Source organism: Ruditapes philippinarum, unplaced genomic scaffold, assembly GCF_026571515.1.
Source record: "Ruditapes philippinarum isolate M1 unplaced genomic scaffold, ASM2657151v2 ctg4086_1_1_1_1, whole genome shotgun sequence".
NCBI classification, from domain to species: Eukaryota; Metazoa; Mollusca; class Bivalvia; order Venerida; family Veneridae; genus Ruditapes; species Ruditapes philippinarum.
Window position 1 is genome coordinate 38,494 of NW_026859877.1, and position 23,468 is coordinate 61,961.

The 23,468-nt window shown below is 31.4% G+C and overlaps 1 protein-coding gene across 3 annotated transcripts; it reads right to left on the reverse strand.

The window, feature by feature from the left end:
* Positions 1–5,190: 5,190 nt before the first annotated feature.
* LOC132758174 (uncharacterized) lies at positions 5,191–17,227 on the reverse strand. 3 transcript variants are annotated; one of them, XM_060749722.1, is made up of 7 exons: positions 17,087–17,227; positions 16,675–16,735; positions 16,290–16,368; positions 15,701–15,774; positions 8,040–8,252; positions 6,444–6,760; positions 5,191–6,107 (listed from the first exon to the last, which is right to left on the reverse strand). In XM_060749722.1, exons 1-7 carry the CDS (start codon positions 17,162–17,164, stop codon positions 5,700–5,702), a joined length of 1,230 nt encoding a protein of 409 aa, XP_060605705.1. In that variant the 5' UTR covers positions 17,165–17,227; the 3' UTR covers positions 5,191–5,699. The 3 variants fall into 3 exon arrangements, with proteins under 3 accessions (XP_060605705.1, XP_060605704.1, XP_060605706.1); XM_060749721.1 differs by having other exon boundaries at positions 8,040–8,255; XM_060749723.1 differs by lacking the exon at positions 8,040–8,252.
* Between the last annotated feature and the right edge of the window lie 6,241 nt (positions 17,228–23,468).

Genomic DNA, 23,468 nt, shown 5'->3' on the forward strand with positions numbered 1-23,468 from the left:
AAACAGAACTGTCATTAAAATAAAATTATGTTTTCATTATATAATATTTAAAAGTAACGCTATGAAAAGATTTCAAATGTCGTTGTTATAAAATGTCACGACGGAATAGAAGTATTTCCGTAATAAATGCAAAATTCCAAGTTACCGGTGTTGGAAGATTGTTAAAATGAATCAATATCTAAATCTATTAGTTAAACAAAACATATAAAAAACGATTATGACAACTAAAACAAAAAACACGTCAATTTCAACCCGAAAGAACACATGTAAGCGAGTTTGTAAGGTGACATGTTATTTCTCAGTTATGACCATTCAGATGTCTAAGCACAACAACATGCTTGTCTCGCTTCTTTTCGGATTTGAAAAAAAACACTTCTAAATAGTTTTTTGCTGATATTGAAGAACGGTTTCTTACTTAGCTTTCGGGAAGGAAAGCCAACGTGTTGAAAAAGTCGTATTCAGTCGTCTGTAAATCCAACGGTTGGCGATATTATTCCTTGAAAGGAAAATTTTTTCCGAGGGAATTTGAAACGTGCAAAAATGTCCGCGGGTAGCATTGTCCACTTTCCTCGGTGCTGGAAAGTAAATAAAAGCAACCTTTCAAAAGGGCATAGTTCTAACAAAAGCGTAGCAGACGTACCTTCCCTTGATATTCAACAAACATTTCAAATTCTATTGAACATCTTTGACGATATTTGAGCACTAGGCAAATAGGAAAATACCAGGTAATTTCGGCGAAAATGGCTTCCATAATTATCTGCCCATTAGGAATACAGTTCGATTTTGAAAGTGAACAAGTATTTCAAGATTGAAATGATTGAGCTTTGATATATTTTAGTTAACCTGAACAATATAATTGCCAAGAAATTCAAAATAAAGAGAATGCATAAATAAATAAATGCATTCTAATTTAAAAATTGATAAATTATTCCAAAATTAAAATTATTAATTTTGACAATTTTAGAAAATACCTAAGAAGAATCACGTTAGGTCGAAAGAGACATAACTTTGCTAAAATGGATGTTAGGATTATCTGCTTGTATGCAATAGTGTCATTTTTAATAGTGAACATTTCTGCGTTAGTTTCTGATATGGGCAAAGCTTTATTTTTTTATCTAGTATCTACCCTTTAAATATGGTATCCAAAGTTGAAGTCAATAGCTTTAATAGTTTCTAAACAAGATTGCATTTGAGGAAAATGCTATGCCACCGCATTAATACAACACTTAACAGTAGACGTCAAAAGACAAATTTAAAAAGCAGGCAACATATCTTAAGGGTGATTATACGGTATTCAAGTAGGGATACTGGAAGCTCAATGAGGCCAAATACAAGAAACTAAAAATACCATATAATATGTATACACAACAAAAATGTCGAGCTGAACGATCGAAAAGTATCGAAAATATAACACCATTGATTAAATGTACGGGGACACTTTTTACAGCCGCCACACGGCACAAATAACACGGATGTGACAATGAAATAGAGAAAAACAGAATCCCTAAAGAAAGCCCAACACGGCGAAATTGTAAAATGTTGCAGGCTCGGTTTGATTGAGCATGTTCATGGACGGTACTGGAAAGTGCAAGTTACCGTCCACGCCCCCTAGCACCGGCTTAAGCAAAATTCAACATTTAAACACGAAACTGGTGGAATTTTGAATTTAGAAACATCCGCAGATGTGTTCATACGGCGGTTACTCAATCAAACCGAGTCTGTAATTCTTATGTAATTTTGTTGTGATTAATGCTTCCGAGGGATCACTTTGTTTCCAGATTTTCATATTACAAGTCATTGTTTTGGATGTGTTTTGGGGAATTCCTCAGTAACATCAGAAAAATCTCTGTCGCACAATTTGTAAGTATTGTTAAAAGATACGAAAGTGGCATTCATCTTTAACCTCTAATTTAAAATTATCATTTCAATTATGTTTAGATTAAAGTCACATTATCTTATAATTCAGTCAACATAAAAACAAATAATGCACGAAAAGTTCTAAGAATGTAATTGAAAATGAGTTTCTGTTTCATTTTTTTTTACTTTGTTGTGATTTTCATTCGAAACTCAAACAATATATTTATCCGTTACATACTCGTACTGTCCTAGGATGATAATTTGAGCCTTTGTTTACATAACAAAGACCAATAACAATGCGAAAAATAGGTTAGGCAGATCAATGCCACAACCTATAAAATTGAAATTAAAACTACATATTATCATATGACTTGTTAGCGCAGTAGGTATAGCAACCGTGACAGCAGTGTGTTTTAACCGTACAGGCAGAAGTTCGACTACTGGTAACATGGTACATTTTTTTTGTAAACTTCAGAACAGTCAATTGTTCAGAAAACAAATTTGACCGTTTTTTTCATATACATACATGAATATGATATCGAATATTTTATTACACTGCGATCAAAAAAATACAAAAAGAAAATAGAATGGAAATAAAAAAATATATATATACTATTATAATAAAATATATATTATTAGAAGAAAACAAAAACGAAAACGAAAAATAAATGAAGAATAATGATGAAAAAACAGAGTAAGAAGAAAAAACTGTGGTTATAAAATGACACTAAGTGGGATTCGAACCTATGAGTACAAAACACTAATAGTTACAATTACTCCGACCTACCGACAAAGCCATAACGGTAATACAAAAACTATTCTGTAAGAATAATGCTATATAGTATATGTAAGTGTTTACTTTTACGATATCGGATAATAATCCAGATAATCCCGTTTTTCGACTTTCCCATGTACCGCTAAGACCAAATTATCATCTTAGGACAGTACCTTGATGCACCACCCTAAAACAAATTTAATATCATAATGTATACCAATAACAAAAGTTACAACGACCCGATTGTATTACGCTTTTGGAAAAGGAAATTTAAAATAATAATATAATTTCTTTTTTACACAATGAGGATTATAATTATACAGTCATTTATATATACATATATATATACGAGTATATGTTTTAAAATGTTCACATGGTATAGCCTTAAAACAAAATAAAGAAGTACATTGTATCAGAATAAAGCCTGCATATTACAGATGATACGTCAGAAGACACATTTGAATAGCAGGCGACATATCATACATGAAAGGGCATTTTTTCAGCAGTCTAGCACTCACAGCTAGCAGAAAACCATGATAGATGAAACTTAAAAAACAACAACGCCGTGCTGAACGATACTTCATGATTTGAAATGAAACATCTCTTTTGAATGTACAGGATGAATTTATATAGGCTTCACACGGCAACATTTCTATTTATTGAAACATTTTTTCTTTCAGAATATACAAGCTAACAAAATGCAATGACTTTTTTATTAAGAAATGTGTCTTAAATTTACAATGCAATGACTTATGTTATGCTCTAACACCAATGGAAAATAACATTAAAATAAATTTTTTGTTGTATTTCAAGTAAACGGACACTTAAAAGATCATATGACGAGTTCCCTGCCTAACTGGCAGAGGAAGACTTCTGGTATACTTTATATATTATTCCAGGCTAAAATGCCGTCGCCTGAGTAAAACCACCGATCCTCAAGATGCTTGCTAGATAGCTTCCTCACATGACTGAATCAAAATACTTGCGGTATTCGGACCATCAACGGTATTTACAGATTCAATTTTTGCTTCTTCTATCCGTAAGTACAAAAAGATTGTTATATTTAATATCCTTGAAAAATGCACACAGACAGTGATGAGAAATACATACATAAAATCAAAAATGTGTTACGAAATCAATGACTATTTCTATATGAAACTTGAGAGATGTTTTGTCACCTCATAGGTTTCCTTAGAATGAATTAAAACAATATTAAACAAAAGTATAATGGAATCAATGATTATTTCTATATAAAACATAAGAGATGTTTTGTCGTAATTTTAGCACTCATAGATTTCCTTAGAATGTATTAAAATAATTCCATGTTAGGTTGTAATATTTAAGTAAAATGTATAACAATACACAAGTCAACAAGCACAAATGTATTTTCAAATAAAGAGAAAATATGTTAACAAATTTCATTAATTGATAAAACAACACTATAACTATAAGACCAAACAGCAATATACATGGTAGAAAAAAACGCTTTAAGACCAAGGCACGATTCATTCGTATATATCGGGTGTTGATATAATGTTGTTTGTATATATAGTTGTGAAAGTGAATTTTAATTACTAAAAGATCCTGTGATTCACAGCTTTAGGATTAAATTTATCTGAATGACGAAATGTTTACAATAATATATACAAAAAAATAAATCTATCTGCTCTAATATATAAATGCAATATAAATGTATACCGACCACAATATGATAAATGTAAACTGCAGTGGAATTAATGGAAGATGTATGTAAACTAGTTCATTAATTTGTACGATAATGATTAAAGGCAAAAAAATTATTTACTAATGAGTTGATTGTAAATAAAACATTGCAACACATTTCTTAAATCAAGCAAACAAGTCCTCATATTTTTTGGAGCTCAATCATCCAGAGATAAAGATGCGAGCATTTTATCGACTGCATTTTTGTCTCCATCATCTGTTTCCATATCCTCTTCAATTTCTATGGAAATGTCATCTTCTCCAATTATTCTTTTTTTTTTCTGAATCTAAATTTGATAGTGCGATCCATCAGTATTTTAAATCATTAAGACAAAGCCAACGGGGAATAAGTACTGCATATTTAAAGAAGAAACTCTTAAAACTGTCCATTATATAAGAGATTGGCTGACCGAGGCGTTGTGCGGTGAGGTCTGATTTTTCTCTAATATAATGGTCATTTGGAATACTTTCTATTACTTTAAAAATGTTCTTTATTGTCTTAATATTGAACAATAGAAATAACTTTTTTGTTTTGTTTTATAAGGGGGGAATAAAATATATTTAGGTAAAAAGAACGATACTATACTATACAGTAATATTAACAGTGTTTTCATTAGCAATGATTATTATCTTTTACCTATCATAGTTATTATTTTATCATTACAACTTTTCATTATATAACTAAAACAAAGTTGCTGTTTTGCTTTGTACTATTGAAACAAAACATTTGCTTAAGACTGGCCTTGAGGGGCAAATATGTTTGGTAAACACCATGTTAGTTTGTATATAATTATGAGTAAAACTAAAACAAACTAGTGTAATGGTTTTCTTGTTTCCAAACCTACGATTTCCAGCTGGTAAATAAAGAATGAATGCGGCGTCGATATAAACAATTTCAAACATATTGTTTTAGGTTTTTTAATTCATAGGCTCATGTTTTTTAAGCTAGTATATATATTTATAGTAGAAACAGTAAACGTAACTGTAATATTTCATTATGTTTTGCCAAGAATGTATGTACATGTGTATTAAAGCACAATTTTCAAAGATTACTTAAAGTCCAAAGTCATTTGCTCAAATTTTAGTTATTTTTTATATTAATAATTCATTTGTTTCACAAACTGATTTTTTTATTTCCTTACTTATTACAGAAAAGTTCATTCTAGCTTTCTCCCTCCATGTATTATCTCTTGCACTACTGGGCACCTGAGTAAATCCCCGGCTTTCCGTAAGTTAGCTTGATAGTTTCAACATATTTATGAAAGAAATTAAAGTCCCTTGCGATATTCGAACCTACAATGGTTAGGGTCAATTAATTTTAAGTTAACAGTACTCTTCTTAAGTTTCAGAACCAAAACAACGTTTCTTTAGTAAAATTACCTCTCCATTCCTTAGACTTTAGAATGTTTGATATTGGGCATGCAACTTCAATTCGAACCTTACTCGAATAGCCATGTTTGACACATTCTTCATTCCAGTACCAAGATGGAATACCTTGTAGCAGAACCCCAACTAAGGCAATGTCTCCGTCAGGTGTAAATGAGACTACAGCGCCTCCACTCGCTCCGAATTCTAAATATGTGTCAAGCAGCAAATAGTCCTCACTTTCATAATAATACTCGTAACATTCTTCAACATCATGTTTATCGTGTCCGTTTCTGACAACCTTACTTTTATTTTTCTTGAGCCATTTGTCAATTTTTTTAACCTTTTCATCTCCTTTTGATATTACTTTGCAGCCGGGATCTAGAACCTAAAAAGGAAATACTGACAGCTGCATTTATACTGTAAATTACATGACTTAATCAAGACTTCTTGTTCTTTTTAGAATCTAAAGAACTGCTAGATGTTGTTAAGACAGGTAATGTTTAATTACAATCAAATTTCGAAAGTTTAGTTTAAAAAGATTATGGATATAACAATTAGAAATAATATTATGTTATACGATTATATCTCAGTGTTTTGTTGTACAGATACAAATGGGAATTAATAATTTTCCTAAAGAGTACCAAAAAAGATAAATACTTGAATAAGTTTTCGTCTTTCTTTTGATATTGATATCTGAAACATTTAAAATATATTTTCTTACAATAATCCTTTCGGTTGGATGCTGTCCCATGACATGTACGAATTTGCTTTGGGGTTTCCTATCCCACATTTTTCGAAAGTCCATAAAAACATTGAATGGTGCAGGAAGGAGGGCGCTATCACAATCTAATTCCAGAATACAAGCATCCTCAGCTCTGTCAAGAAAGCATATTTTTGGTAACAACCCAGATCGACAGTCATGCTCTTTGTTTTTAGCATCTTTATTAAAGCCAACGTTAACAACGTCTTTCTTTTTTAAATTTTGTAAAATCACGCTATTTTTAGGTCTACCATTGTTATCGATCCGCCCGGGGCTTGCTGAAATGTACAAAATAATCATTAACAGTAAGGTTGTGTATACTCAGTCATTATAAGTCATTAATCGTTACTTTATTATCCGTTAAAAAAAACTTTGCAACCTCAATACAACAGCCGGACATCCCATGATTGGCTTTTGCAGAGTGATGGCTGTTTTTCGGAGGATTTGTCTAAAAGATAAAAAAAAACTTTTAATTGTCCCTTACCGATTCAACCAGATGGTATTTTAGATTTGCCCTCCATCTGTCCATCCTTTTTCTTTATCTACAAATTTGATCAGGTGGTAACTCAAAAAGAACTGAAAATACTTTTATGACACTTACAGATAGGTAGATGGTACTCTGGAGAGTATGTACGTATTTTGTCTTCCTATACCGAAAACGTTTGTTGTTATGGCAATGAATAAACTTAAAAATGGCAAATATGTCCTTCAAAAAAGTGGATCCCGAGATAACACAGAAAGCACTTAAGACATTTTATGAAACTTGAAATATGGGTAGATGGCAGTCTGGAAATTGTACACGTCACTTTGGAGTATATTGAGAGCTGTCATATTCACTCAGTTTCAACGACCCGTCCAGATTTCTGAATAAATATTTTTGTTGTAAATACTTTTTGCTGTAACTTCTTTATTGTTTATGGCATTTACTTCGAACTTCAAGAATATGTTTCTGATTATCACCAACATCATATGTTGAAAAGCCACACAACTCTTGCACAGAAGAAATCAGAATTACCCGGCATAAACTTAGAATTTTCATGAAAAAAAGTGTTTGCTTTCTATAGCTTCTTTATTTCGTAAGGTGTCTACTTCACGTTCTAGTATATAGTCCTTATTATCACTCAAATCATGTACGAGAAGATCCAATACTCTAGCATGGCATTTTTCTGGATATTATCATTTTTACTCAAACTTCTTAATTTCTTAAAGGCTTAACTTCAAATTCCCACATCATAATAATTTGACAAGGTTTATAAATCTAGTGTCCATATTTCCAGAATTGTCTCCCCGTTAAGCTTTGAATCGTCCTTATTTATTCAATAACTCATATTGTTTCCATTAATTCACTTTAAATTTCAAATATACGTTCATTATCAACACCTACATCATATGTGATTAGATTTATATATCTAGCGCCTGGGTTTCCTTGATTATTTTCATTTTGAAGTTTGAATTTATTTGAAAATTGTTAAACTCAAATGAATTTAAGTCAAAGATTAAGTTCTATTTTAATCTAGATCAAAACCCTATCTTATGATTTGCTACTTTTATACTTACAAACAATTGGTTCAATAACGTGCCATGCAGTCAAAATAAATTTTGACCCAATTCTGATCACCGTCCCCCTTGGTGCGTTATTCCAATATAATAGACCGACTGATTTCATCATCTCTAATAGTTTATACATCGCAATGCGGGACAATGTTGCATCAATAGTTCTATGAAAATTTACATGTTTCTTCTTTCCATTCAGCAGTTGGTCAGTTTCACCTGCTTAGTATGTACAGTTTACCAATAGTTATCTTATTGTAAGAAACATAAATATATACAACATACGTGCAATGAAAACTGAAAACAAGTAAAAAATTGCTGGGAAATGCAGCAATATGATTGTCACGGCGAAAAAAAAAAAAAAAAACACAAAAAAAAAACCGACAAAAAAAACCAGTTAAATATATTGATAAGGTATCTCCAAATAGCATTGTTTTGAATTGACATGTTAACTTGTTCAGAAGGTTTTAAAATATCATAATCATGTAACTTGTTACAAGAGCCATGTTTATATGTAGTAGAGCAGAATAATTATCATTCTTGTGTACTGCATACCTCTCGAGTGAGATTTATCCACCTATGAAGGTTCATGTTGATATCTCAAAGGCCTTTGTAGTTATGCTCTGGACAAAATTAAGTATGAAAAATAACAAAGGGCAATAACTGAAAAATAATGCACGATAGGTGTCAATGAGATCTATCCACCTAATAAGTTTCAAGTTGATACCTCTAACACCTTTTTGAGATGATTATTATTATTATTATTATTATTATTATTATTATTATTATTATTATTATTATATACCACATTTCTATAGCAATCTTTTCATAAATAATAAATGTTCAAGAGTGCTTTACATAAATCCGATAAAACATAATCATATATATATAAGACAATAATGTACAACATTAATTAAGTAAACCTATTAAACAATAATGATAATCTAAAACCAGTAAAGGATGGTAAGAAATACAGACACATTTAGTTTAAAATCAAGGCTCAATTAATAATAATTGAGATAAGCTCCGGACAAAAAGTACGAAAAATAACAAATGGCAATAACTAACAAAATATAAAGGGTATTATTCTTGCGCACAACATTCCTCCCAAATAAGATCTATCCACCTATAAAGTTTCATGTTGACATTTCAAAGACTTTTTCAGAGATATGCTCCACTCAGCTGAAAAATTTAGTATGGAAAATAACAAAGGGCAATAACTCAAAAATTATGAAGGGTAGAGTTATCACTCTTTTGTACTGAATACCTCCTGAGTAAGATCTATCCACCTATGAAATTTCATGTTGAAATCTCAAATGCTTTTGTAGTTATACCCTGGCCCCGTGTTCACTAAGAAAAGATCAGGATCAGGATCAAGTGATCCTGATTTTATTTTCATTGTTTAATGTTACTAAAATTATTTGTGTTTTGTTGAATTAAATTGTAAATATTCAAAATGTAAAAATATGCTGATTTGCAAGGAAAACAAACTATTTTGGGATAAAATCAAGAAATAACAACACAAATACAAAAATATTTGGATCAAAATAAGGATCAATTTTAGGATCAGGATCAATATTTGGATCAACTGTAAAATGCCCATATCTTGCAAAATTAACAATTAATTTATTCTAAAATTTCATATACTTGCTATTTCAAGTCCAGTTTTATCAAATTTATAATCAGATATTTATCTATGAGGATAAACAATGAAGAATATCAGGGTTTTTAAATTTGATCCTGATCTTGATCCTGATCCTTGAATCTTTGTGAACACGGGGCCTGGACAAAAATAAAGTATGAAAAATAACAAAGTGCAATAACTGAAAAAACAATGCACGGTATGTTATCATTCTAGTGTGCTGCAATGCTCCCCAATAAGATCTATCCACCTATGAAGTTTCAAGTTGTTACCTCTAACATTTTTTTTAGATAAGCTCCGGACAAAAAGTTTGAAAAATAACAAATGGCAATAACTCAAACATTATAAAGGATAGAGTTATCATTCTTGCGCACAACATTCCTCCTCAAAAAGATCTATCCACCTATGAAGTTTCATGTTGACATTTCAAAGACTTTTTCAGAGATATGCTCCACTGAGGTGAAAAAATTAGTATGAAAAATAACAAAGGGCAATAACTAAAAATTATGAAGGGTAGAGTTATCACTCTTTTGCACTGCATATCTCCTGAGTGAGATCTGTCCACCTTTGAAGGTTCATGTAGATATCTCAAAGGCTTTTGTAGTTATACCCTGGACAAAATTAAGTATGAAAAATAACAAAGGGCAATAACTGAAAAATAATGCACGGTTAGTTATCATTCTAGTGTGCTGCACTTCTCATCAAAAAGAGCTATCCACCTATGAAGTTTCAAGTTGTTACCTCTACCACTTTTTTAGATATTCTCCGGACAAAAAGTAAGAAAATAACAAATGTCAATAACTCAAAAATTATAAAGGTTAGAGTTATCATTCTTTCGCACAACATTCATCCTCAAAAAGATCTATCTACCTATGAAGATAACATTGACATCTCAAAGTTTGTTTTTTTTAGTTAATTTATGCTCCACTCAGGTGAAAAATTAAGTATGAAAAATAACAAAGAGCAATAACTCAAAATTTAGAAATGGTACAGTTATCACTCTTGCATTGCACACCTCCTGAGTGAGATCTATCCACATGAAGTTTCATGTTGATATCTCAAAGGCTTTTTGAGTTATGCTGTGGACAAAATTGAGTTTGAAGAATAACAAAGGGCAACAATGAAGAAATATGCAGCGTAGAGTTATCATTCTTGTGCACTGCACTTTTCCTAAATATGATTTATCCACAAATGAAGTTTCAAGTTGATACCTCCACCTATGAAGTTTCAAATTGATACTTTTTGAGATATGCTCCGGACAAAAATGTAGAGTGACGGACGGAAGGACAGACGGACGGACGGATGGAGACTAATTCTATATCCGTCTTTTCGGTGGGGGGTAATAAACATTTTCTTGCTCATATCTAAAGGAAACTCAGAATTTTGCTCACAATAACGTGACATGAATTCTGAATGAAGTTTGATGTTGTGGTAAAAACTGATTTAAGGACCAAATTAAGTTATTTTACAACCTGGTATGGTGAATGTTAATTGTGAAACGCATATAGAAAAACCAAGTCTCATTTTAGAGAATTGCGCAAGAAAAATGAAATTATTAAACAAGAGGGCCATGATGGCCCTGAGTCGCTCACCAGAAACAACTGCTTTTCAGTGTTGGAAATTATTTTTCAAAAGAACTTGCTGAAAGGCAAGTCCAGCTCTTTCGGCAGTTCAGCTCGATCAACTTTAACTTGCCCCTTTAGTAATATACTTTCACAACACTGATTGTTTTAGCTTTTTTTCTTCATAATAAACAATAGGACCACTAAGATGGCCCTAGATGACTCATCTAACCCATCATTTCATTATTCACTATAAAAATTGTAATATGTTGCCCTAATATTTTGGAAAGGATTTGTTAAAATATGTATGTTGCAAGTGTGTTCCTATGAGACTATGTAGAATAAATGCAGAACAACTGACCACTAGAGCAGGATTGATTTTGATTGGACAATTTTTTTTAAAACTTTTTTTGAATGAAAACACAAAATGTCACAGGCAAAACATGTAAGGTGTAGATGTTTGAAGTTCACAGTTTGGGACAAAATTTTTTTTATACATTCTGTATGGTAACATAACTGTACCTCAAAAAAAGACAATAGGTCAAACATTGTAAAAAAATATGAAAAGTAGGCCAGTTAATATCAAAATTCAATTCAGCATCAGAAATTACACCCCTAGTCCAAATTTCAAGTCTGTATGTCAAGAACACAAGAATGAAAGTCAAATTATATCAAAAATATCAAAAGTAGGTCAGTTGATATCAAAATTCATTTCGGCATCAGAATTTACAAACCTGGTCAACATTTAAAATCTGAATGTCAAAATACAGGACAGTAGGTCAAATGATGTCAGTAATACCTAAAGTAGGTCAGCTGGTATCAAAATTGAATTCAACATCAAAAATTACACAAATTACACCCATAGTCCAAATTTCAAGTCTGTACATAAAAGACAAAAAAAGTAGGTAAAGCGATATCAAATATATCAAAAGTAAGCCAGTTCATATCAAAATTCAATTCAGGAACAGAAATTAAACCCCTTGTCCCTTGTTAATTCAACAAAAAAAATGAAAAAATTACAATTTTTTACAAAATTCAATAAGAGAATTGAGCAGATAAACTCATCTTTGATAGTAAAGTACAGGAGAAACAAATTTTATGTTTCTTTAGGCCTATTTTTTTTCCTGGTTAATGACCTACAACTGACCTTACAATGATGCAATAGTCCGAATTCCAGAGCTGAAATATATTTACACATCATAAACAGGTCATGACCCAAGCCAATGAAATTTATGAAATTCTTGCTTGGATAAAAGAATGAATATACTTTGTTAGCTTAGAATATCTTTAAACTTTAATTTAAAGAAATGCTAGTGCATTTAAGCTTTAGCTTTAACAGGACCAATCAAATTAATATGAGCAAACTTGATTAAAGACTACCTAAGAATGCTACTGACAAAGTTTAATGACCATCTATCAATTAGCTCTGCAGATGAAGATGTCTAAAGGTTTTTCTATTTTTTACCCTAGAGACCCCTAAAAGGGGCCAATCAAATTAAGATGAGCAAACTTGATAAAAGACTACCAAAGAAGGCTACAGACAAAGTTTGGTGATCATTCATCTATTAGTTCTGTAGAAGCAGATGTTTAAAGGTATTTCTATTTTTAGCTTTAGCGGCCCCTACAAGGGGCCAATCAAATTAATATGAGCAAACTTGATAAAAGACTACTTAAGAAAGCTACAGACAAAGTTTGGTGATCATCCATCAATTAGTTCTGTAGAAAAAGCATTTAAAAGTATTTCTATTTTAAGCTATAGAGGCCCTTAAAAGGGGCCAATCAAAATAATATAAGCAAACTTAATAAAAGACTACCCAAGAATGCTACAGACAAAGTTTGGTAATCATCCATCCATTAGTTCTGTAGAAGAAAATGTCTAAAGGTTTTCTATTTTAAGCCCTAGTGACCCCTAAAAGGGGCCAATCAAATTAATATGAGCAAACTTGATAAAAGACTACATAAGGATGCTACAGACAAAGTTTGGTGATCATCCATCAATTAGTTCTGTAGAAGAAGACGTTTAAAGGTATTTCTATTTTTAGCTATAGCAGCCCCTACAAGGGGCCAATCAAATTAATATGAGCAAACTCGATAAAGACTACCTAAGGATGCTACAGACAAAGTTTGGTGATCATCCATCCATTAGTTCTGTAGTAGAAGATGTTTAAAGGTTTTTCTATCTTTAGCTCTGCTGAACCCTAAAAGGGGCCAATTGAAATGACATGAGCAAATTTAAGTGTGACTATCACAAGGATGCTACAGACCAAATTTTAGTTAAATCTGCCCAGCAGTTTCAGAGAAAAAGATGATTGTTGACGCATGACGACGGACGACGGACGCCGGAGTATCCCCCTTTGTTACTAATAGCGAGCTCGACGAGCTGGCCCGAAGGGCCTGCTCGCAAAGCGAGCTTTACGGTAACGCGAGTACCTGCTAAGTGATGGTTTTGAAAACTTTCGTCCAAAGTAGCGAATTGGACACATCGCAACCTTTCGAATTTAAAGATAACGGTAAAAACTGAGGAATTCTGACTGAAAACGGATGTGAAGACTGGTCACCCGCGCACGGGAACCATAATTGGACAGGCAACCAGAATAACGGAAGCTGTGTATAAAAAATGAAAATCGAAGGCGCCATTTTGTTTGAAATCTGAAAAATAAAAACAATTTTTTGTCGAATTTTGTTGTGAAAACTATCTAGAATGAAAGAAAATGGTCTAACTAAGAAAATGGATCCGAACACCAATATCTTTTGTTGAGTCGTTAACGCTGTACAGACGTTTAAAGTATTGTTTATGTGACGTCACAATGTAGCGCCAAACAGCACGTGCAAAACAAACAAATCAAGTACGCTATTTTAATGTCGCAAACGTTTTAAGTTTTACATTTATTTCACTTAAAATAATTTTTATTTCGCTTGAAAAATTACAGAGAGAAATAAAATAAACAAAGTTTTATCAACGTTTTCAAAACTCGTTATTCGTTTCACGACAGGGACGGGGCCATATTTAACCAATCTCCTACGCAGTGATCTCCCCTTACAGCAGGATAAGATCTCTGCCATCACAACATTTTCGTCAAGATTTTTGACGATATGATTTTTTTCAATTTTTACATTTATTTTAAAAAGTAAACACGGTTTTGCTAATGTTTTAAGAAAATATAACAGACGTAGGTACAAAAAGTTAAAAAAAAAACAGACAGAGAAAAATGACGTTAGATTTTCTATGTAACGGTCGATATTTACATTTGAATTTCGACGTTACGTCATGTGACTTTCATCATCATGTGACGTCTGTGAAGGCAGTGATTACAATTCTGCCAAGGGAAGTAATCAGTGTGAGGAGTTTGATATTTAACAGGCTGAGTACGTGTGACGTCACACCCACTCGTCACTGCATTTGAGATTATTTCATACTATTGGAAATCACGTAAAAAGTACATCGAGTTCGCTTTGAGGCTTTGCCTTTTTCATATTAGCTCACCCTGAGCCTTCGGCTCTGGTGAGCTGAAAAAAAAGACAATTTAAGTTCTTAATTGCAAATATAGAAACTTAGGAATGTAATGTTCAAAGACATTTTACACGTGAAAAGATTCACTCCGAGAGAGACATAGATCCGACATGAGAACACATTAGTCAAAATATGTCGTCCCTTCGTGTTTTCGCATTTTCGCATTTTGAGGCGAAGACGCGAAAATATTTGGATGGCGTTAATCAGCCACCATACATAATCCATTCAAGGCGAATTTCTCAAGCATGTCGAAAGGATGTCCGGAAATGTATTAATATAAAACGCTGATATTTCGTGTGTTGATAAAAATACTGTTTAGATTCTATATGGTTTTGAAAAAAAACTGTTTCTATGTAACTTTTTCACGGAAATGGGCTGTACAATGATTGCGTAAAAACAATAAAATGTCGGCTGTAGAAATCGAAAGGCATTTTGTCACGTGACTTTTGCCCATGCTACCGAAAACTACCCATCACAATATCACGGCGTTGAGACGCCGTGAAATAAACTTGATATATTATATTAGTATTTAATAACTATAAAAAGAGAACTTTATGCAAACTGTAAAAAGCTTTTACTTTGAGTCTTATATAATGTAATATCATGCAGGAATACTGTTCAGTGAAATCAATTGCGATAATTTAGTATTAAATGTATCAATCTAAATTTTGTATATATGATGTTCTTAATTGCGTATAAAAAAAACTCTAGCAGATTGGTACACCATATATCCATGTGAACAATGGGTCGTTGTTTAGATAGTGTCACACTGTTTAATACAGTACTTCTGAAAGACTGTTTGGTCCATAAATTGACGGTTTCAGTTGTACATTTGCTTAAATTTGTTGAAAATTAATGACCATTATTTTTGAGTATTTGAAATATTAAATTTAATCATACATTTGTTTAAAAAAAACGTGCCTTCGGTTTATAAAATTACACAAGTGCTTACCTGTGCCTGAAATTCTCAGTGATAGCCTTTGTTGTGTTGTTATAACGTGTGATGCACTCCGTCCTCTATAACGTCTATAAAAATTAGGCGAGATGTTACATTTTAACAAAATATCGAAACATAACAAGTTTATTGCTATAAATACTAGATATATAATGTAGTATTGCATTAAAAAACTGTCAATATCTTAATATGTGTTTAAAGAAAAAATAATTTCCTTAGCCTGCTATGGAAATTTTTACAACTATTGATACTGACTCGAGACAGAAAAACTAGTTAATATAAGGAAATAACTGCCTATGTAGTGTTTTGAACTAATGATCAACACTATTTAAATACTGTATTTCTACTAATTTTTAAACTCTTAAGATGTTAAAATCTCGCTAAATTCCAATACTAACATATTCATGAAAATGTTCAAATACAGTTTTAAAAACATCTATCAAGTTTGAATTCAATAACTTCTGTAATTTATGTAATCTTCTATATTATGTTTTAATCAAGCATTGCAATTACATGTGCTATTTAAGATATATTTACTGTGTCATACAATTTATATGAAATAAGGAATACAATGGCAGTTTCTTACATCACCGTAAACGCTGAACCCAAAAAGATGACAGCAAACGAAAAGATCTTGCACAAGTTTTCGTCTTTACCATGAACCGCTGAAAATGTAATAAAAGTCACTTGCTTTTTGTCAAGGTAATGTGAATTCCAAAAACCCTTTGGTAAAGTGAACAGATATGTGTTTAATTTGGCAAAGATCTACAGAATTCATGTCAAGAGGTTTTGGCAGAGTGATGTTTAAAATCATTAATAAAATAAGAGATTTTTTATAACAAAGAGTGGTACTTTATTGTCTAAAACAGCCCTACAGGTGAACAATCTTAACATTTGCTCAACTTCAGATAAACACAATCTTTGCTGTTACAGATTCATTTGAAGGTTATTTGAAGATCAAGCATACATACGCAGTAAAACAGTCTCATTATTCGTATATGTAGTCATGTCGTGTCCTACCATTCTGCCATCCTTAAAGTGAAAAAAATGAATTATCTAAATATAATTATTTTTTATACTTATGTTATCTTTTCTCTTAATTAAGATTTTTATATTTTAGTATACCCTTATTATCTATATATGAGAAAATTAGAAAAGATGACACAAAAATGTATCTTGTTAGACAAGTAAGGAAAAATGTGTATAAATCCTTAAATTCATCATATATTCACTGTACCATTTATACATACGGTGTATTTAAATTATATATCAAAACTTTCAGTTTTGTATTGCTCTTTTTATATCTGATATAATAATTTAAAGGGGGTCAATATACGTATGAATTGTATAATACATGTACAAATAAACGTTATGAACTAATACCTTTGACTCTATTGGTTCTTTTGCAGAGACGTGTAGAATGATAAGGGACAAACATACAAACGTATACTTTATCGTCATTTTTGTTTCGTTTCAGGTTGTTGTATATACACAAAATACAATCGTCAGATCGTTTGTAGATAGGCCACTGAAATTTGATTAAAATTTTCCATATCATTTACCATGAAAAGCAAAGGCAATTTTTATTCAAAAATATTATTTATGATAATTGTCAGAAGTTGTTTTGTAGTAAAATATATTAATAAATCAGTCGATAAACACGAGATATAAATCAGTTAAAATATTTTAGCACCACGAATGAATGGATTGTTTGAAAAGTTGACGTCTTGACAAAGTGTATTGCGTGTTTTACAAAAATAAATTAGACATACGTAAAAAGCAAATTGTTATGATCACGCAACTGTCATTTCATGCATAACAAAAAGATGTATGATATCAAAATATTTGATCTTTGACGAAAGAGCTTGTTCAAAACAATACAAAAGTCTATCCCTTTCAAAAATGTAAACAATACTAATTATGCAAAGAATTTAATTCGAATTATGATACGTTTATGATAGGATATTTCGTGAAATTATATTGAAAATGTGCATTGGCATGGTATCTTTACCAAATAAAAATATTTATTGCCCTATCCCATTTCACTATTCATTGCAAATATAATATTATAATGGAAATGTGTCTGTTTTATTACGAATTTTAACAACAAATGAAACTAATTGGATAACGATATAATAACAAATGTACCCTGACTCTACTCTGTGTAATGGTATCTCACTATGTCAATTTTTTTTTAAAATGTCTGTTATATTAAAATTATGAATGTTAGAGTAACTAAAATAATGCCTGGCTTAAAAATGGTGCACGAACAATGGTTTTATTTTATCATTAAAATGAACTTGGTCAAACTTTAATTGGTAGTTACTTTTTCCCCCTTTTTTAACGTTGTCACTTCATTACATTTCAGAATCTATGATGGTAAAAGGAAACGAGTACTGTTTTACTAATGACTTCACTCTATAATTTGATTTTATAAATAATTTGTCATTTATACGAAATCCTTGGTTTAAACATAGTTTATTTCAAACAATGATACAAGTACATGTTGTTAATACATTTACAATAATTAGATACACGAATGAAAAAGGATTAGAGCCGAAAGCTATAAAGCTTATAAAGGTCTTCTCCTACATATTTGCACAATGCAGTTAAATTATGACAGTGTTTGCAATATTGTTTGAAACAATGAAGTTAATTTTTAACATATTTGAAACGAAAAAAATCGAAGATTTTATCTATTGTTCAAAAGATTTTTTTTTAAGAATATAAATAATTGAAAAAGAATAAGAAAGAAGGTAAAGAAGATTCATTCGGATAGGTCAAGTTGGCATATTATTTGCTCATGAAAATCGGTTACTTTTCACGTATATATACATGAACTGCTTGAACAATTTTAGAATTAATGTCATGGCTAAGATTCTGGTCTCCGTTTAGTAAGGTATGAAGTGTTATAGTACAAATATTAGAAACAGCATCAAATAGTCTGAGTCTGATATCATTATAGAAGTGACACTCAAAGAAGAAGTGGTGGTTACTTTCCAGGAGACCACATTGACAATTTGGTGAGGGGACATATTTTTTTCTGAATAAGTGATGGTTTAAAGAGCTACATTCTGTTCGGAGCCGGTATGCATGACTTGCCATTTTCTTTCACCTATATAATAGTATTTGGGGCATTTTTTTATGTTACCTTTAAGTTGCGTTTTAAAAGAGGACAAAGATATTGAGTTTTGTACCTCTGTTGATAGTAAGTTCCAATCTCTCAAAGTAGATGGCAGAAATGCATTATGGTAAGAGAAGTTCTTGTACGTATTGTTTGCATGTCAGAAGCATTTCGTAAATTGTACATAGACGTTTCTCCAACTGATGGTGGAACTAAGGACGATAAATAATCTGGTGTGAGACCGTTTTTCATTTTGTAAAACAAAATAAGTTTGTGATTCTGTCTACGGCTTTCGAGCGATTCCCAAAGAACTTCTCTTTGAAGTTCCTGAAGAGATACAAGTTTAGTGGCCCCTGAGACTATACGGGCGGCTTCATGTTGAATTTTATCAAGTTCAAGTTTTTCATATTGTGTACAGTTGATCCAGACTACATCTGCATATTCAATGAGAGGTCTTATGAATGATAGATATATAACTTATAGTGATCTTCTGTCTAGTGTAAATTTAAGTTTTCTCATGATATGAATTCTTTTCCAAGCCTTCTCTTTGATAGAATTAATATGTACATGCCAAGAGCAATCATCAGAAAAGTAAAGACCAAGATGTTTATGACTATTTACTGAGGAGATAGGCTGATCATGCATTAGAAGTGGCGGATGATAAGGCTTATTTGTTTTGCGTGACATGATCATAGTTTCCGATTTAGAAGGGTTGAATGTTACAAGCCATTTATCAGCCCAACTTGAAATTTTTTATCAATATCAGATTGAAGAGTTGTCGCGGCAGCTATTGGATAGTCAACTATTATGTGCAAACTAGTATCATCGGCAAAGAGGTGTATACTTGAGTTTAAATCGTCAACAATATCATTAATGTATACCAGGAACAACAGAGGCCCAAGAATAGATCCTTGAGGAACTCCTGCATTTACAGTTGACCAATTAGAATGAGCTCCTGGAAGAACGACAGATTGACGTCTGTTAGAAAGATAATCAGAGAACCAGTTCAGCAATTTTCCATTTAATCCAGCATTTTTTAATTTATAGAGAAGACCATCATGCCATACCTTGTCGAAAGCTTTACTTATATCAAAGAATACTGTTCTTACTTCTAATCCATCGTCGAGAGCCTTACAAAAGCTGTTGTATAAATAAGTAAGCTGATTAACTGTTGAGTCTCCTGGTGTAAAGCCAGACTGTACAGAAGAAAGAAATTTTTTTATCACGAAAAAAGTTAAAAACATATTTGAATATAATACGCTCAAGTACCTTTTCTATACAACAAAGTAAAGATATTGGTCGATAATTGTTCGGTAATGAGGGGTCACCTTTCTTAAAAACTGCACATACATTTGCATCTTTCAACATAAGGGGCACGTACTGCATTGAAGAGATTGATTGAATAGAGAACAAAAAGGTGTTTAAGAACAGATGCAGTTTCTCGTAGTATTCTGTTATTTATTCCATCTGGTCCTGAAGCTTTGTTTGTTTTTAAAGATCTTAGAGCGTCTTCTACATCTTGAGGGGATATGCAACACATTTCTAGTTTATTTCTTGGAGATTGGCAAAGGTTTCTAGGAAATTCAGTGTTTTGGTTGATTATTGAAGCTTGTGCAGAAAAGAATTCATTCAGAATATTTGCTTTTGAAAATGAATCAAAAACAAGTTCACATGTAACAGGATTGAATAGAGGCGGGATAGTTTGTTTATCAGCCGGAGAGATGAAATTTTTAACGAAATCCTTATAGTATCAAATCAGATAAAATAAGATATAGGTAAGGCGTTATTACGCGAATGAATGCAAAGTATCGCGAATAAAGTTATAACGTGATTTGTGAATCCTTATCACAAAACTTTATATTAACCCATTACACCATAAGTACGCATTTTAACGCCTTGTTCAATCCACCCCCTTTTGTTGTCTCAAATGGTGACAAAATGCCCTTATTTAGGCCCCTTACACTTGTTTTTGTTCAAGAAAAATTGTTGAAAAAAGTGACCACTTATTCGGCGCCCCGCCCCCCACCCCAACCAAACGATACATCAGGGTTTTGCCAGAAGGGGGTTGTGCCCCCTTATGTTTAAGGGGTTTGAAAGAGGCGGCAGTCCCCCTCATCGCCAAGAAAATAAATTTTGGACTTGTGAGAGGCTAAAAATGACTTCAGATAGATCATAAGTTAACGTGTAACCAACGCTTAAAATTATTTGACACTCTCTTAATCCATTGAGTTGTTGCAGGCCTTTGAAATCAATTTTGATGGAAAAAAATCAACGCAAAATAGTGATTTTTGGCAATTTCGAAATGACCCTCGTTGCCATTGTAATATGATATCTAAGCCTGGGCGTGTTGTTACAAACGCAATGGTCCAGTCAGCATTTGTGCCAAGTTTGATTAGTATTGAAACAGTTTTTGTAGTTTTATAGCAATTTGAACTTGTAACGGGAGACTTTTTAATGAAAACTTCCATTTTTCACAACATGCTCATGAAGTAATGGGTTAAACTTAACATTAAACATAAAATTACATAACATAGATAATGTAAAATTTACAAAATATTAGGGGTTAAAACATCATTTTTATTAATATGTTCTTTTATTCATAAATACTATGAAATGTATAATTACTAACGAAAGGCAACATTATGAAGAAAAAAAATGTTCAAATAATGTATGATAATAAAACAATGAATTTTTTATTACCTTTACCTCAGTTGAAGAAATATGTCTCCTAAGACCTTGTCTCCTCTACATATGTACTTCAATGTCAAATTAAAAATGATTGGGAAACCAGTACTCACTATAGCTGTATAATAAGATAATGTATTATTCGGTTTTTGTCGTTCTCCGAGACTAGCGCTTTTGCAAAGGCCGTTCAAGTCATCAAATAGGTGTGTCTTTAAAACTTATAGCTACATTTAGACCTTTGCAATAGCAAATATGTATTAAGTTCGTTATGAATAACATTTCTGTATTCTAAAAAAGCACGCCTTCTTGTTAACCACAAAGAAATAACATTCCGAAGAACTCAATGATAGATTAATTGCAATGAAATATCTTGAAAATAATTGATGCTTTTCTTCTAAAAAATATAATATTTGACACTTATATTTGACAATTATGATTGTTTAGTATAGACAAATCAAAATTTGATCTCAAAACAAAATAATGGTGTATTTTAAATGTAAGTGTAAATATAATGTTATGATTATATAACTGATATTTTCTTTTACCCTCTTTTTTATTATCTTGTTACCATCTAAAGCCAGAATTTGTTGATTTCTCTATTGTTTTATATGAATTAAAAACTTATTCTTTTCTGTTTGTATCTAAAGTGTATCATTTTAATTCCTTGGTGTTGTCCATTTGGTAAGCAATCATAAGTTTCATATAAAAATTGTATTGTCATGGTTTTTTTTTGAGTTCCTGGTTTAAGCTTGATAAAAAAAACACATAGTTGTCATCAGTAGTTGTTAAATGATGTCCCAAATATGCAATTGTTAATTGTTATCAACCTATGAACGTATGCTTGAAAAGAACAAGACAATGTTTTTTTCTGTAACATTGACCGAATTATAGAAATATCAGATGTTTTAACATGGTAACACTTGTCGCTTTAGTACTTCCTTTTTCTAAACATTTGTTAAATTCCCTTAATCATTCATTCAATCATTTATTCATACATTTATTTGTTCGTTCATTTATTGATTGATTCATTGGTTTATTCAATTATTCATTCATTCATTCACTCACTCATTTCTGTCTCATTTGTATAAATTAAAGAATATTATATATCATTAATTCATAAGTTGCCTTCAATGAGCAATTAGCTTAATATTATTTTCGTCGTGTGAATATTCATAGATGGTCATTTAAAACTCTTATCAACATTTATTGTTCCAGAAAAATATTTTATAAGAAAATTAAAATGATTCATTTCTATTGTATATATCTATATTTGAAATGCTTATGCCCATTATAGAGCAATCCACTGTAAGTGTCACGTCATCATACATGTATGAAAACTGAAATGAATCCATGGAAAACAAGGTCTAATACAGAAAAAGGCATTGCAAATGTAAATAAAAGGAAAATATCAGACCAACACCTTCAACGAAATAAGAAGTAACAAAAAGCTCATAGCCAATAAACGAATTTTTTTCAAAGTCTGCAATATTTTCATGTACTTTATTCATTAAAGTAACAAGAGCAAAAGTAATAATCAATTAACAACAAAAACAGTTTAAAAATCTAAAAGTCATTTGCTTTCGTGACATCTGAAATAATGTAAAGCCGTTTAAAGTCTATTGGTTTTAACATCTCCATATCTAGAACAGTCAATGCTAATATAAAAAAAAAAAAAAAAATATTGTGTCTTATTATAGTAGCCATTATTTGTAGCAACTAAGTCAACGTGAAATTATGCATAAGTCATATTCTATTAAAAGGTATTTTTACATTTGTTAATATAATTAGTATGTCTGACGATCTTTTTGACTTTGGAATACCAGTATTTAGTTCTAGTTTTTCCTACAGTTCGGTTCGTTGTCAAAATACAGCAGTAATTTTCCGTTACAATAAAATACATTTCAGTATTTAAAATTGCATAACGAAAACAATCTGGAGTAGTTCCAAATCAGACAA

Excerpts from the sequence above, each read along its gene's own strand:
- LOC132758174 (XM_060749721.1), bottom strand. The coding sequence starts at position 17,164 with ATGACGATAAAGTATACGTTTGTATGTTTGTCCCTTATCATTCTACAC. Across the intron at positions 16,736-17,086 it reads AAGAACCAATAGAGTCAAAG|GATGGCAGAATGGTAGGACA; the intron begins GTATTAGTTCAT and ends TTTCACTTTAAG. Across the intron at positions 15,775-16,289 it reads GGTTCAGCGTTTACGGTGAT|ACGTTATAGAGGACGGAGTG; the intron begins GTAAGAAACTGC and ends TAATTTTTATAG.